At 41.1% G+C, this 10,694-nt stretch overlaps 1 protein-coding gene across 4 annotated transcripts in view; it reads left to right on the top strand.

Moving 5' to 3' along the window:
- Positions 1 to 729: 729 nt before the first annotated feature.
- The window catches only part of LOC123648390 (neuronal regeneration related protein), a 29,046-nt gene continuing 19,081 nt past the window's right edge, over positions 730 to 10,694 (top strand). Inside the window, exons 1-3 of one of the 4 annotated variants that reach the window (XM_045566135.1) lie at positions 730 to 895; positions 1,602 to 1,643; positions 2,937 to 2,997. In XM_045566135.1, coding sequence (XP_045422091.1) covers positions 2,995 to 2,997 — 3 coding nt within the window. In that variant the 5' untranslated portion in view covers positions 730 to 895; positions 1,602 to 1,643; positions 2,937 to 2,994. The other 3 variants (XM_045566136.1, XM_045566138.1, XM_045566137.1) reach the window with 3 other exon arrangements.

Here is a 10,694-nt window from a genome sequence, read left to right as displayed (position 1 = left end):
TTTTAGACTTGTGAGTGTAAAGTATCGCTTTTTAAGGTTTGCTATTTTTGTATCCGAAATGTTTAAATCTCAAAAAATAAGACACTTTGTAAACATATGTTTAAGAATTGAGTTTTGTAAATTTGCCTTATTTTCTCTGACTGTTACAATGGAAAAACATTGCTTTCAGTGAACAGGGGTAAAATGTGGATAGCAAATTTAGAAGACATTATGATCCTTTATATCTTTTTTTTTCTTGGCAAAGCAATTTAATTAGGAAATAATCTTCTCCTCCAACATCTGACAGTTACCATAAAATGATATCCTGCTTTGTTGGCAACAAAATCAGTTTGTTTGAGTTTGTTGCAAAATTTTGAGCTATTACATTACTATGAAACGATAGATTTTTAAATAAGAAAGATGAGGTTTTTTTAAAAAAAAAAAAACCATAAATGGCAAGGCATTTTATTTTTTAAAGCAATCCTCAATTTAAGAAAGCACAATGCCACAGGGGCGGGCAATGGGGAACGAGTTAAATCTTCAGGGAAGAAGGAAGTACCAGGGGAGTATGTCTCGGGCTGATCACGCCAGGCCGCGGCTACTGCTGTATGTGCACGCGTGTGACCGTGTGCACGTGTGTGTGTCTGTGTGTGCACGCGCAGCCACAGGACCTCCGGGCCGGGTCCCGGGGTGCTCCCCGCCCCGGGCGCGCGTCCCCAGCGGGGCGGCGGGCCCCGACCCGGGCCGTGTGCAAACGCGTGCGGCGCGGGCTCTTTGTGTGTCCGCGTGCGGCTCCGCGCCGCCGCGGGCACCATTTTCTGCTTCGCTCAGGACAGGCACATAAAAGGGAAGGCGGCGGCGGCCCGTCGCCGTCCTCTTTCCCTCAGATGCCCTCTGCTGCAGGTTTATTATTACAGTACGGGCCGCGCCGCCTCTCCCCGCGGCCCTGGCCGGCCGCCGGGCTGTGCAGCACCCTGGCCGCCTTCGCGCCTGGCGCGCCCCCAAACCGCCTCCTCCGCCTCCTTATTTGTCTGCAAAGCAACCGCACGTCGGAGCGGAGAAGCTCGCCGGGGGGCGGAGGAGGCCGGCCCGGGGTTCGTGCGCGCCGCGCTCCGGGGCGGGCCGGGGGCGGCGCGGCGAGCGGGGCGCCCGGGCGCGGGTGCTGGGGGGCCGGGGCGCGCGCGCGCGTGCTGGCCGCTCGCCGACGGGGCCCCGAGCCGCCGATTCCTGCCGAGTAAGCAGTCTGGCTCCTGGGCGGCTGCACAGTGGCAGCAAGGCTGGGGCGCTGGCGCCGCGCCAGCTCCATCAGAATTAGCTCATTGTTCACTAGCACACCAGCGGGAGAGAGGGAGGAAGAGAGAGGGAGAGAGAGGAAGAGAGTGACTCTTAGAGAAAGAGACACACACACACTCTTGGAGAGAGCGCGCGCGAGGCAGGGAGATCTTCCCCTCCTTCTTTTTCCAAGGCTGCACTTCTTGGAAGTGAAGCCGGTTTGGGTTTTGTTTCCCTTCCCCCCTCCTCCCTCCTCTTCCTCCACCCCTTTCCTCTCCCCCCTCCCTCCCCCCACTCCCCCAGCTGTCTTTCTAGCATGATGCCCTTTTTCATCCACATTTGTGTTTCAGGTGTAGAGAGGAGAGAGTGAACAGGGAGCGGGGCTTTTGTCTGTAAGTATATGCCATTCCTATCCCCGGCTGGGAGCGCTGCTTTCTCTTTTGTGTCGGTTCCTTGCCGTTGCTCTTAGCTGGACCCTTCAACCCTGCAGAGTTCATGCTTCTTCCCTCTAAATTTTGAAGAGCTGAAGCGTGTACCTTGGGCATTTTGGTTATGCTGCATTAAGACTGGAATTTAACTTGGGCTTTTTCTAAAATGCACAAGTTAAGAGGGAGAAATGAATTCTTTGGGGAAGGGGTGGGGTTTTTTGCTTGTTGGTGTGGTTAATTTTGTTCTTGCTCCTAAAGCATTGTTACAAACTGTTTTGTTTCTTTGCATTAAATGCACTTTGGTGCATGCAAGGTTCCCCCCCTCCCTTTTATGAAATGAATTTGTGTCCCTCCATCCTTACACTTGATTACTCCTTTCAACGCTGCTGCTGCCGCTGGGGGTCTTTTCAGGCATTGGATCTTGCAACACTTTTTTCTGCATTTTCTTAAAAGCAGTTGAACTTTGGTGGGGGTTGGGGGGGGAGCTTAAAACTAAATGACTGCTTTCTTCTTGGTGACGATAATAACCTGATTTGCATTTATATGTATCTATAATAACATTATAGGAAAACTCTGAGAGCTTATGATACCCTTTTAGAGAACTTTTAGTTTCTCCATTCATCTTAATTTTTGTCATAACTATGTTAACAAAAGAGCTGTGTTCTGTTGACATAAAGGTTGAGGGCGAATCACTGCAGCATGTACATTAATGTTTATTTGGTTTAGGGAGAAGGGCATAATGGTGTATATTCCTGACTTCCCGCCCCCTCCCCCCGTAGGTTTTTTTTTTTTTTTTTTAACACGGAAGGTTATGTAATGCAGTGCCATTTCCAAAAATATCCACTCTGAGGCATTACACTACACGGTGGAAGGCTGATTCCTATTCTGTCGTCTTGATTGCAAATATACTGCCAGTAGTATGTCTGGGAACAAAGAGCAGCCAGAAAACAATCTATTTTTATCACTTGGTTCTACTTTTAAGTTGCTAAACCTTTTGAACTTGTGCAATTTAAAGATGAACCAAACACCAAGAATAGCCCAGGACTCTGCAAAGCCAAGTACCAGGGATTCCTTTGTCCCTTGTTGAAGCCTATAGACCACTTGGAAAGCTCTTTCAGAAACCCGCGTGGTTACAATAATTTGCATGTAACTTAACCACAGAAAATGGTTAGTTGTCTGTAGGCGCTAAAGACGCAGTTTTCATTTGCTGACCTGTAGTGAGGTGATGTGTCTACTGTATTTAAACATATTTTGCAGGTTGGTCTCCCTGGACTGAAGAGAGGGAGAATAGACGCCCAAGACTAAGATTCTCAAAATGGTAAGAATTGGTCATCAGAGGAAATTCTCAGTACTTATCAGTCTTTATTACATATAAATATCAACCACCCACCTTCATCCGCCTCAACCCTTCATTGTTCCTACCCCATCTGACCTTTAAAAGGTTCTATCTCCAGCATGTGGGAGCTTTGCACTACAGCAATTTATGTGAATTGGATGTGGTGAATTAGATCTTTTGACTTGGAATTATTTTGAACAGAAAACTAAAATTCCTCCTTCAGAAGTGAGGATTTAGTTAATTTGAACAACAGAAAGTACACTGTTCTTTAGGAATAGAGTGGTATGTTGTGACATGCATGGTCCTGGTGACAGCAGTGGGGCTCAAATGAAGCAACGGGTCTTAGACATAGCCAGAACTTATCCCAAAATTAGGAGTCTGTCCAGCTAATCAAACAGCTACTGTATGTGCTATTCCTAAGAGCAACAGAGAATAAAAAGCATGACTTTTCATATTAATATACCCCATCTATTATATTAAAATATGGTTAGTGTTTTCTTGATTTATAACTTAACTTATAAGAGACATCTACCCAGTTTTAGAAGTCAAGCATATCAGTCTCTAAATAAAAGTGTAGCTATTTCTGACAAGGATTATGATCTGCAGAGAAGGCAGTTTAATGTTTGACTACTAATTAAATAAAGAAATAGAAGGAATAAACATTAAAAGCAGCTGAGTAAGTATAGTAATTTTCTATGAAAAATTTCCTCTTTAGAAATAAGGTTACACTGAAAAAAATAATGGAAATGTCATAAAACTTTTCAGTGAAGTACAGCATGTCCTATTGCTGATGTTTATACTCTTTAAAACACCTCTTTGCCACTTAGAATGTGTGATTTCCAAATTTAGTTTTAGTTTCTTTTAAATGAGGGTGGAATTTAATAAATCAAAATTGAATTTGATATACTTGATGTTTTCTTTGAGAACAACCCAAGTATAAGTATAAGCTTCCAAGGAGAAAAATGAATCAGAGGCAATTAAATGAATTCAGTTTGGCTTTTATTAACAAGTAAGCATTTTATTTTTTATATATGTCTCACCTGTCATTTCAACAAGTGGGTGTCGAGGCACCACATGAAGTAGGTCTTGCTTGGACCTAGTTTGATAATGATCAAATTAAGGAACTTGAGGTGGGAGACAAAAAAGGTGAACATAAAATTAAGCTAATCCATGGGTTTTAGGCAGGTGGTTCCTAACTTCATATTAAATTCCTATTAGCCCTTGTCATAGAGTAATAGGTTGGTAATAAAATGGAATGGTACAAAGTATTTGTGTTTACTTTAATTATCTTTTGCTGTGACTGACCACATTGTCTTGCCTTCTAGCTTTTTATCCCAGAACCTACCTACTCTCTGTCACATAGATTGATCGTGAAAGTTCACATGTGTTGCAATATGTCGGGTGAACAGTTTGGTTAAACATAAATGTGGCCAGTGACCCTGCCCTATAGACCCTCTCTTTTCTAGCCCTATAGATCAAGCTCAAAGAGTAAGATATCATAGTTCTGTAGTATTGAGTGGAATGAACTTTGTAGAAGGCAAGCATATGTGCCAAAGCTGAGAATGGAAGTTGGAACCCTTTGAATGCAGAAAAGCAAATGCAAATTATTATTACATGTTAATTTCTTACAGTTGTCGTTTATGTATAGTGGCAGAGTGGAAAATCACAATTTGTTGCTCTTGGAAGGATTTTTACTCATGAAAAAATTCTCACAACTTTTTGGTGATCCTTTCATCAAGATGTCAGTCCCTTTTGGCACAAGCCCCATTGCCTGAAATGAAACCACTGACAGTTATTGTCTGTGGGTGATTCCAAGTAACTTTCTAGCAATTCTCTTTTTCCGGAAAGTCTGAGCTCTTAAAAGTCTTTGCACATATTAAGGTAAAAAAAGTTTAGTTGTGTTTTTTTTAAGAACTGATAATGAAGGTGTCTTGCACCTCATCTTTCTCCTTTTGGCAGAATGAAGTTAAATTTCTTTCCTTGATTAAAACTGGAATTACTTTGTGGATCTCTGTAACTGGCTTTCTTAAAGACTTGGCTCACATACAATAAAAACTACTAGGGAAGGAGTAGATTTAAGTCCTGGCCATTTCTAGAAATGCATAAGTGTGGCTTTTCTGTTAAACTTGTATTTCCATTTACATAATTTAAAATACTGAAGAGGATCTAATTTCAGTGTATTTAGCCTGTTTAGTAAAGGGCTCGTTCCAAATACAGATTTATAATCAGCTCATTTTAGTGTAAGAAATTAACCAGTAAACTCCAGAATTCAAAACAGAGAGATTCGATAGCTCGACTTCTTACATACCCTCAAATGATGTTTCACAACAACAATTTGGAGACATTGAAGAATTCTAGAGCACCTTTTGCATTATCAAAAACATACTAACAACTTGTGCGGCTCTAGAAGGCACCAATCACATTGTGTTCTGTGAATGGGCCTGTTTGAGTATAACCGCAGGGCGCATGCATGGTGGCACAGTGTGCATGGCGACACCTGGGGTTGTGTAACTCAAGAGTTCTGTTAAAAGTGTCAGTTTTGAGTATAGTTTGCTGTATCTTCCTTGACCAGACTATTTTTTCCAATAACTCATTCTCCACCTTTTTCAGTTTTCTAATAAATATGCCTTTCCGCCCCCTGCCTTTTTTTGCAGTCAGCAGGATATTGTGAATCTACAGAGATCTTCAGTATTTCTTTAATTTATATTTGGCTTTTTGTCAAATTTGATTTCTATGATTATATTTTATATGGGTCCTTGGTATTTATTTAGACATTTTATTTTAAAAGTGCTTGCTTCAGCTATGTCAATGAGAAGAAAACATTTCACAATGAGTAGATGAACCTATTGAATAGTTTGAAAAAATAAATTATTTAATCCGATGTCAAGGTTAAATTCTGGTTTTCAATAGGATTACCCCCTAGGCAGTAAACTTGCCTCCGAGTATGTGTGTGCATGGACTCACAATGGCATAAGCATGGGTTCATTATGTTTTCACAGAGACCTAGAAATTGGAACAATATAAGTTCTCTTTAAGGCTGGTGCTGAGCTTTTGAAAAAGATGAGTTGACTCCATTGTACCGTTCATAGAGCTCTGCTTTCTGTACAGTTTGTGAAGTGGCATTCATGGGCTTATAAGAAGACTCTTTCAATAATCCCTCCATTAACATAAGGTTTCCTTGTTTAAAGAAAAAGACAAAGACTGGGGAGGGTGAGGTCCTATTCGTAGCTTGTGCCATTGGAAGTTGCTCAGTGACTCTTATTGTGGAGTGACTCTTTATTAAAGAGTACCTAGGGGGGTAATTTTATATGGTACTATCTTCTCTTTCACCAAGGCTTCCAGTGCACAGTGAAGGGGAGAATTGGGAATTGTTTGGGGAATTAGGACAGTGGAGATAGTCTATCTAGGTTTAACCTAGCCCAGCTTCCTGTTGAGCTATATAGATAATTTAGCTAGCAGAAGGTATTTGAGCAGCAATCTTGTAATAAACAGCTATTCAAAATATCATTTCATTTTAACCTGATACAGTTCTTAAAGAGTTAGATGTAAATCAGAACATCATAAATATACTGAAGGAATTTATTTAAAATCCTAAGATGAATGCTTTTAAAACAGGAAAATACAGTTCTAAAATATGAATACTCTGCTAAACCAAATGAGTAATCCCCAAATTATGAATTTCATACATTTGTGTATTCATCTACCTGGTCACTTAAAGACCTAAAGGGGCATTCAGATGCACTGGGCTGATTGTGGAGCTTTGGAGTGAAATGCTAGAGCTTCTTTGGTCCTACATTTTTTTCTTAGTGCTGTTCCTGGATGGAAAGTCTTTTAAGGCCATATCCTCACAGCCAAAGTAAAATGGAGGATTGAAATAATAATCTGAATAATTGTGCTTTAAAAAAAAACTTGATTTGGTCTGATTCATCTTGGTGATTAAAAATGTTGCTGGAGGGATGTAGTAGGAAAGATTTGCCTGAGCTATCTGTATAATGCCTGTGTTATACAAGAAAAGACCAAGGATAAGGAAATCTTACCAGCAAATTCAATTTGAATATGCCAGAGGCGAATGTATCCAATGTACTTGGACTGTATCATCTTGGCTGATCAAGATGTATTACAAGATTCTGATTTTAAAATGCTCCTCTGCTTTGAACTGGATAATGGGTTAATCGTAAATCTCAGCCCACATCTGTGGAAATTATGGCTGCTAAAACTATCATTTATTGGGTCTAAATTTATCTGAAATGGATATTTCTAGACATATTTTGCACCTAGGGAAAGCGTCAAGAATATTTCATCTCAGTGGCTTAAAAAATAGCAATGATTCTGCAATAGATCTGGTAGTGCATGACAAGCATTAGCAGCCCTAATGGTTTGGGTTTGGGACTTACGTGTTAATATGGCTCTCAGCTAAATTCTAGATATCAGCTCAGTTATTAGTAGCAATGACATAGTATTAACCCGGCTGGTATTATTTGTTAGTAAGATCATATGCATTTCTTTCATTGCCCAACTAAATTATAGCCTCCCAGAGGATTTATAAACTTCATACACAGTGCTTGGTAAAATATTAAATATATGGTAGAAACTCAATAAATATTTGGTCTATGCATACTAATATCTATTAATTTGGACTTCTATAATTCATTCTTTTGTGAACTGGAAGTAATTTTTATCCTTAACCTCTCTTTCTGAAGAGCTGGGAAGCTGAAAGGAATGTAATTTTACTTTACCTGACAAATTCTTTTTTATTATTTATAAAAAGGATAAAAAAATTTGCGGTGGAGCCGTGCATACGGCACTTGCCAGAAGAGTGTGGCTTGTGATCGTTCACCTTCGCCAGCCTCCAGAGCCACACTCTGAGCATGTGGTGAGATGGGATCTCTCTGGGTTCCATCCAGCTATGGTACTCCAAGCTTAAAGCAGCTTTTCTTGTAGCCATAAAAATTCCCTCCTGGATCCAGGAGGATCTTTGCTCCCAGTATTAGCACTAGAAGGACCTCACTTATTTCCAGTATAATCTGATTTTGTGATTCTGTGATGCATGGCAAACTTAACAAACAATATAAGACAATATAATCTAGTGCTAAATGTAAGATAGAGAAGAGTGATATTAAGGACTGGGGACTGGGGATAGTAGTGGAAAACTTTTATTAAGGAGGTGAAAATTAAGCTAGAGCCTGAGATGGCAAATATAGGGCACGCATGCCGCCACTAACTCCTACACATGTGGCAGACATTGCCAATCAACCTTGACACCCATTATTACTTTTCTGCCTGAATATAATTTCAAAACCCTCAGTATAGTGTTCTAGGATGCCATTAACAATTGATTGGAATTGGCACAAAATTTGAAACCTAGAAGTGGACTGTTTGCTCCTTGAGAGCAAGTACTATGCCTTATTAAGCTTTTGATCCCTAAGACTTAGCACCAGTCCTTAACAAATATTCAGTGAATGAAGAATTAAGAATATTTAGGTAGATTTAGATGAGTGAGAAGAGTATTCCAGACAAAAGAAATACATTAGAAAGTTATGCTTGCAAGAGTGAGCATAATGCATTTTTAGCACAGTAGGGAAGATCCTTCTCCCTGTTTAGGGCCTCGGCGCTGTCAAGGACAGACTTCAAAAACCAGACCTAGAAGTCAAAGACTTGATGTGCTAAGCAATAGGAAGCCACTGAGCAGGCATCTCAGTGATGGGCTCCCACTCAGGTTACCAGCCTGTCTCAGGTTCTTTGCCTTTTGATTGTGCCTGACAGCAAAGAGCACACACACTCACTCACATATACCTTCTGATTAAAGGTACAGCTTCCTTTATAACTACTTCTCACTCCCCTTGAGCTGGGGTAGAGTGGTGGAGAAAAGGAGGGTCTCTAGCTAGAAGGAACTGGGAAGGGGAAAAGGAGCATGCTTACCTTCTCGAGAGGATGGCAGTACTTCCATTGGCAAATCCCAGCAGGTTCAGCATTGCCCACGTGGCCAGGTAGGGTGTTGCTGCTACGCAAGCTGCCTGAAAGAAGGCACCGTGCTTCCTTTCTGTGAGGCTAACTGGGTGCAGGCATGTGCTAATGATTTGCAACCACATGTACCCAGCTAAGCTCTTCCTCCATTTCTTCCTGATTAACCAGACATACTTATTCAAAATACAAGCCAACATTTACATCATCATAATAAAATTGTTTATAATTTGAGGCCTACAGGCTGTTACTAATTTAGTCGATAATCTGGTGACCAACCAAAGGAAATCTCATCACATGGTACAAGAAAGTTGGGGAAAGCCAAGTCCAAGAGGGATTTTCTTCTGGAATTTTTTCTTATAAACAGCAGAGATTCTCACCTTGGAATGCATTAGCTGCAAGATTTTCAACATAAAATTATATGACTAGCTCTTTTGGCCCTTGCAGTTGAGGTTGGATTTATTTGTAAATTTCTCAGTCAAAGTGACATAGATAAGCATTGCTCCTTGAATTCTTTGTGCCTTCTCCACCTCATACCTTCAAATAATTTTTTTTTTTTTAACTGCTGTGCTTAGACCTTAGTAAGTTTAATTTCTGTGGTTAGGCAGACATGCCAGGAACTATGTGAATGAATCCTTTACTTCTAGTCAATGATGGAATATGTTTCCTAGAGGGACCAGGACACTTGTTATTCTAAACGTGCCCCAGAATTCCCTCCTCCTGTGCCTTTGCTTTTTCCATTCTAGAAGGAATGTACCTCCTGATAAAATAAAGCCATTTTTCAAGACTGAATTTAAAAGACAACTCTATGAAACCTGCCCTGGTACTAACAGCAGGAGTAATGTTATGCTCCTCTGCACACTTATCACACCTATAACGATCTACTTGCAGCTGGCTTATTTCTGCATGTTTTTCTATCCTCCAATATTATAAACTTGAGACATGAACATTGACCCCTGGTAACTTAGCATAACCCCCCCCCTTCTTGATAGCAGTGAGGCTGTGATGCCTCGTTTTTTTTCTTTTCCTCTATCAGCAGGAAGGTGAATTCAGATGTGGAAACGTTTCATCACTGAGAGGGAACTCCAGAATAGCTAGAGTTTGGCGTTCTTTTTCTACCAAGTAGAAGGAAACCCTAGCCTTCATCAACATGTTCTCATGGGACCTTGGAATAGATCATACACTGTGACCCAGTCTGATCTGTGCTACCATACCTAACCAGGATCCTCACTGATCAATAAATGCCTGTGGAAGAAATGAATGGGTCAGTGGTCATGGATACATGACAATCTGTTATTTCTGGGTGGGACCAGGTGGCCCACTTTGGGATTTCCAGCCAGTAACTGCCAGGTACTTTGCACAATTGCGATGGCTCAGATTATAAATCTTGTGATCCAGGCAATGAGATGACCATACGCTGATTACAAATTCACTGCTGACAAAACCGTCTCACTGAACATTTTAGACATCTCAATGGTAGGGAAGTGGGAGGTAAGGCGGAAGTGTTAAGTGAAATCTAAGCACACTACAAAAACAACTCCTAAATTCTGTGCTCCCTTCCTTTACACTCCTTTAGGGTGTAAAAGAGGTTCTGAGAGTCCAGAAAGCTAGGCCGGTGTGGTCTGCCGAAAGGAATATCATTTTAGGGCAGAGTCACACATCTCGTCCCAGACGCTGGCTGTTGGAGTGCCCTTATGCACGAGGTTGTTAATGTGGCC

Source organism: Lemur catta, chromosome 12 (assembly GCF_020740605.2).
Source record: "Lemur catta isolate mLemCat1 chromosome 12, mLemCat1.pri, whole genome shotgun sequence".
NCBI lineage: Eukaryota > Metazoa > Chordata > Mammalia > Primates > Lemuridae > Lemur > Lemur catta.
The sequence above is the reverse complement of the archived record's forward strand: the minus strand, read 5'-3'. Positions and strand labels throughout refer to the sequence as shown.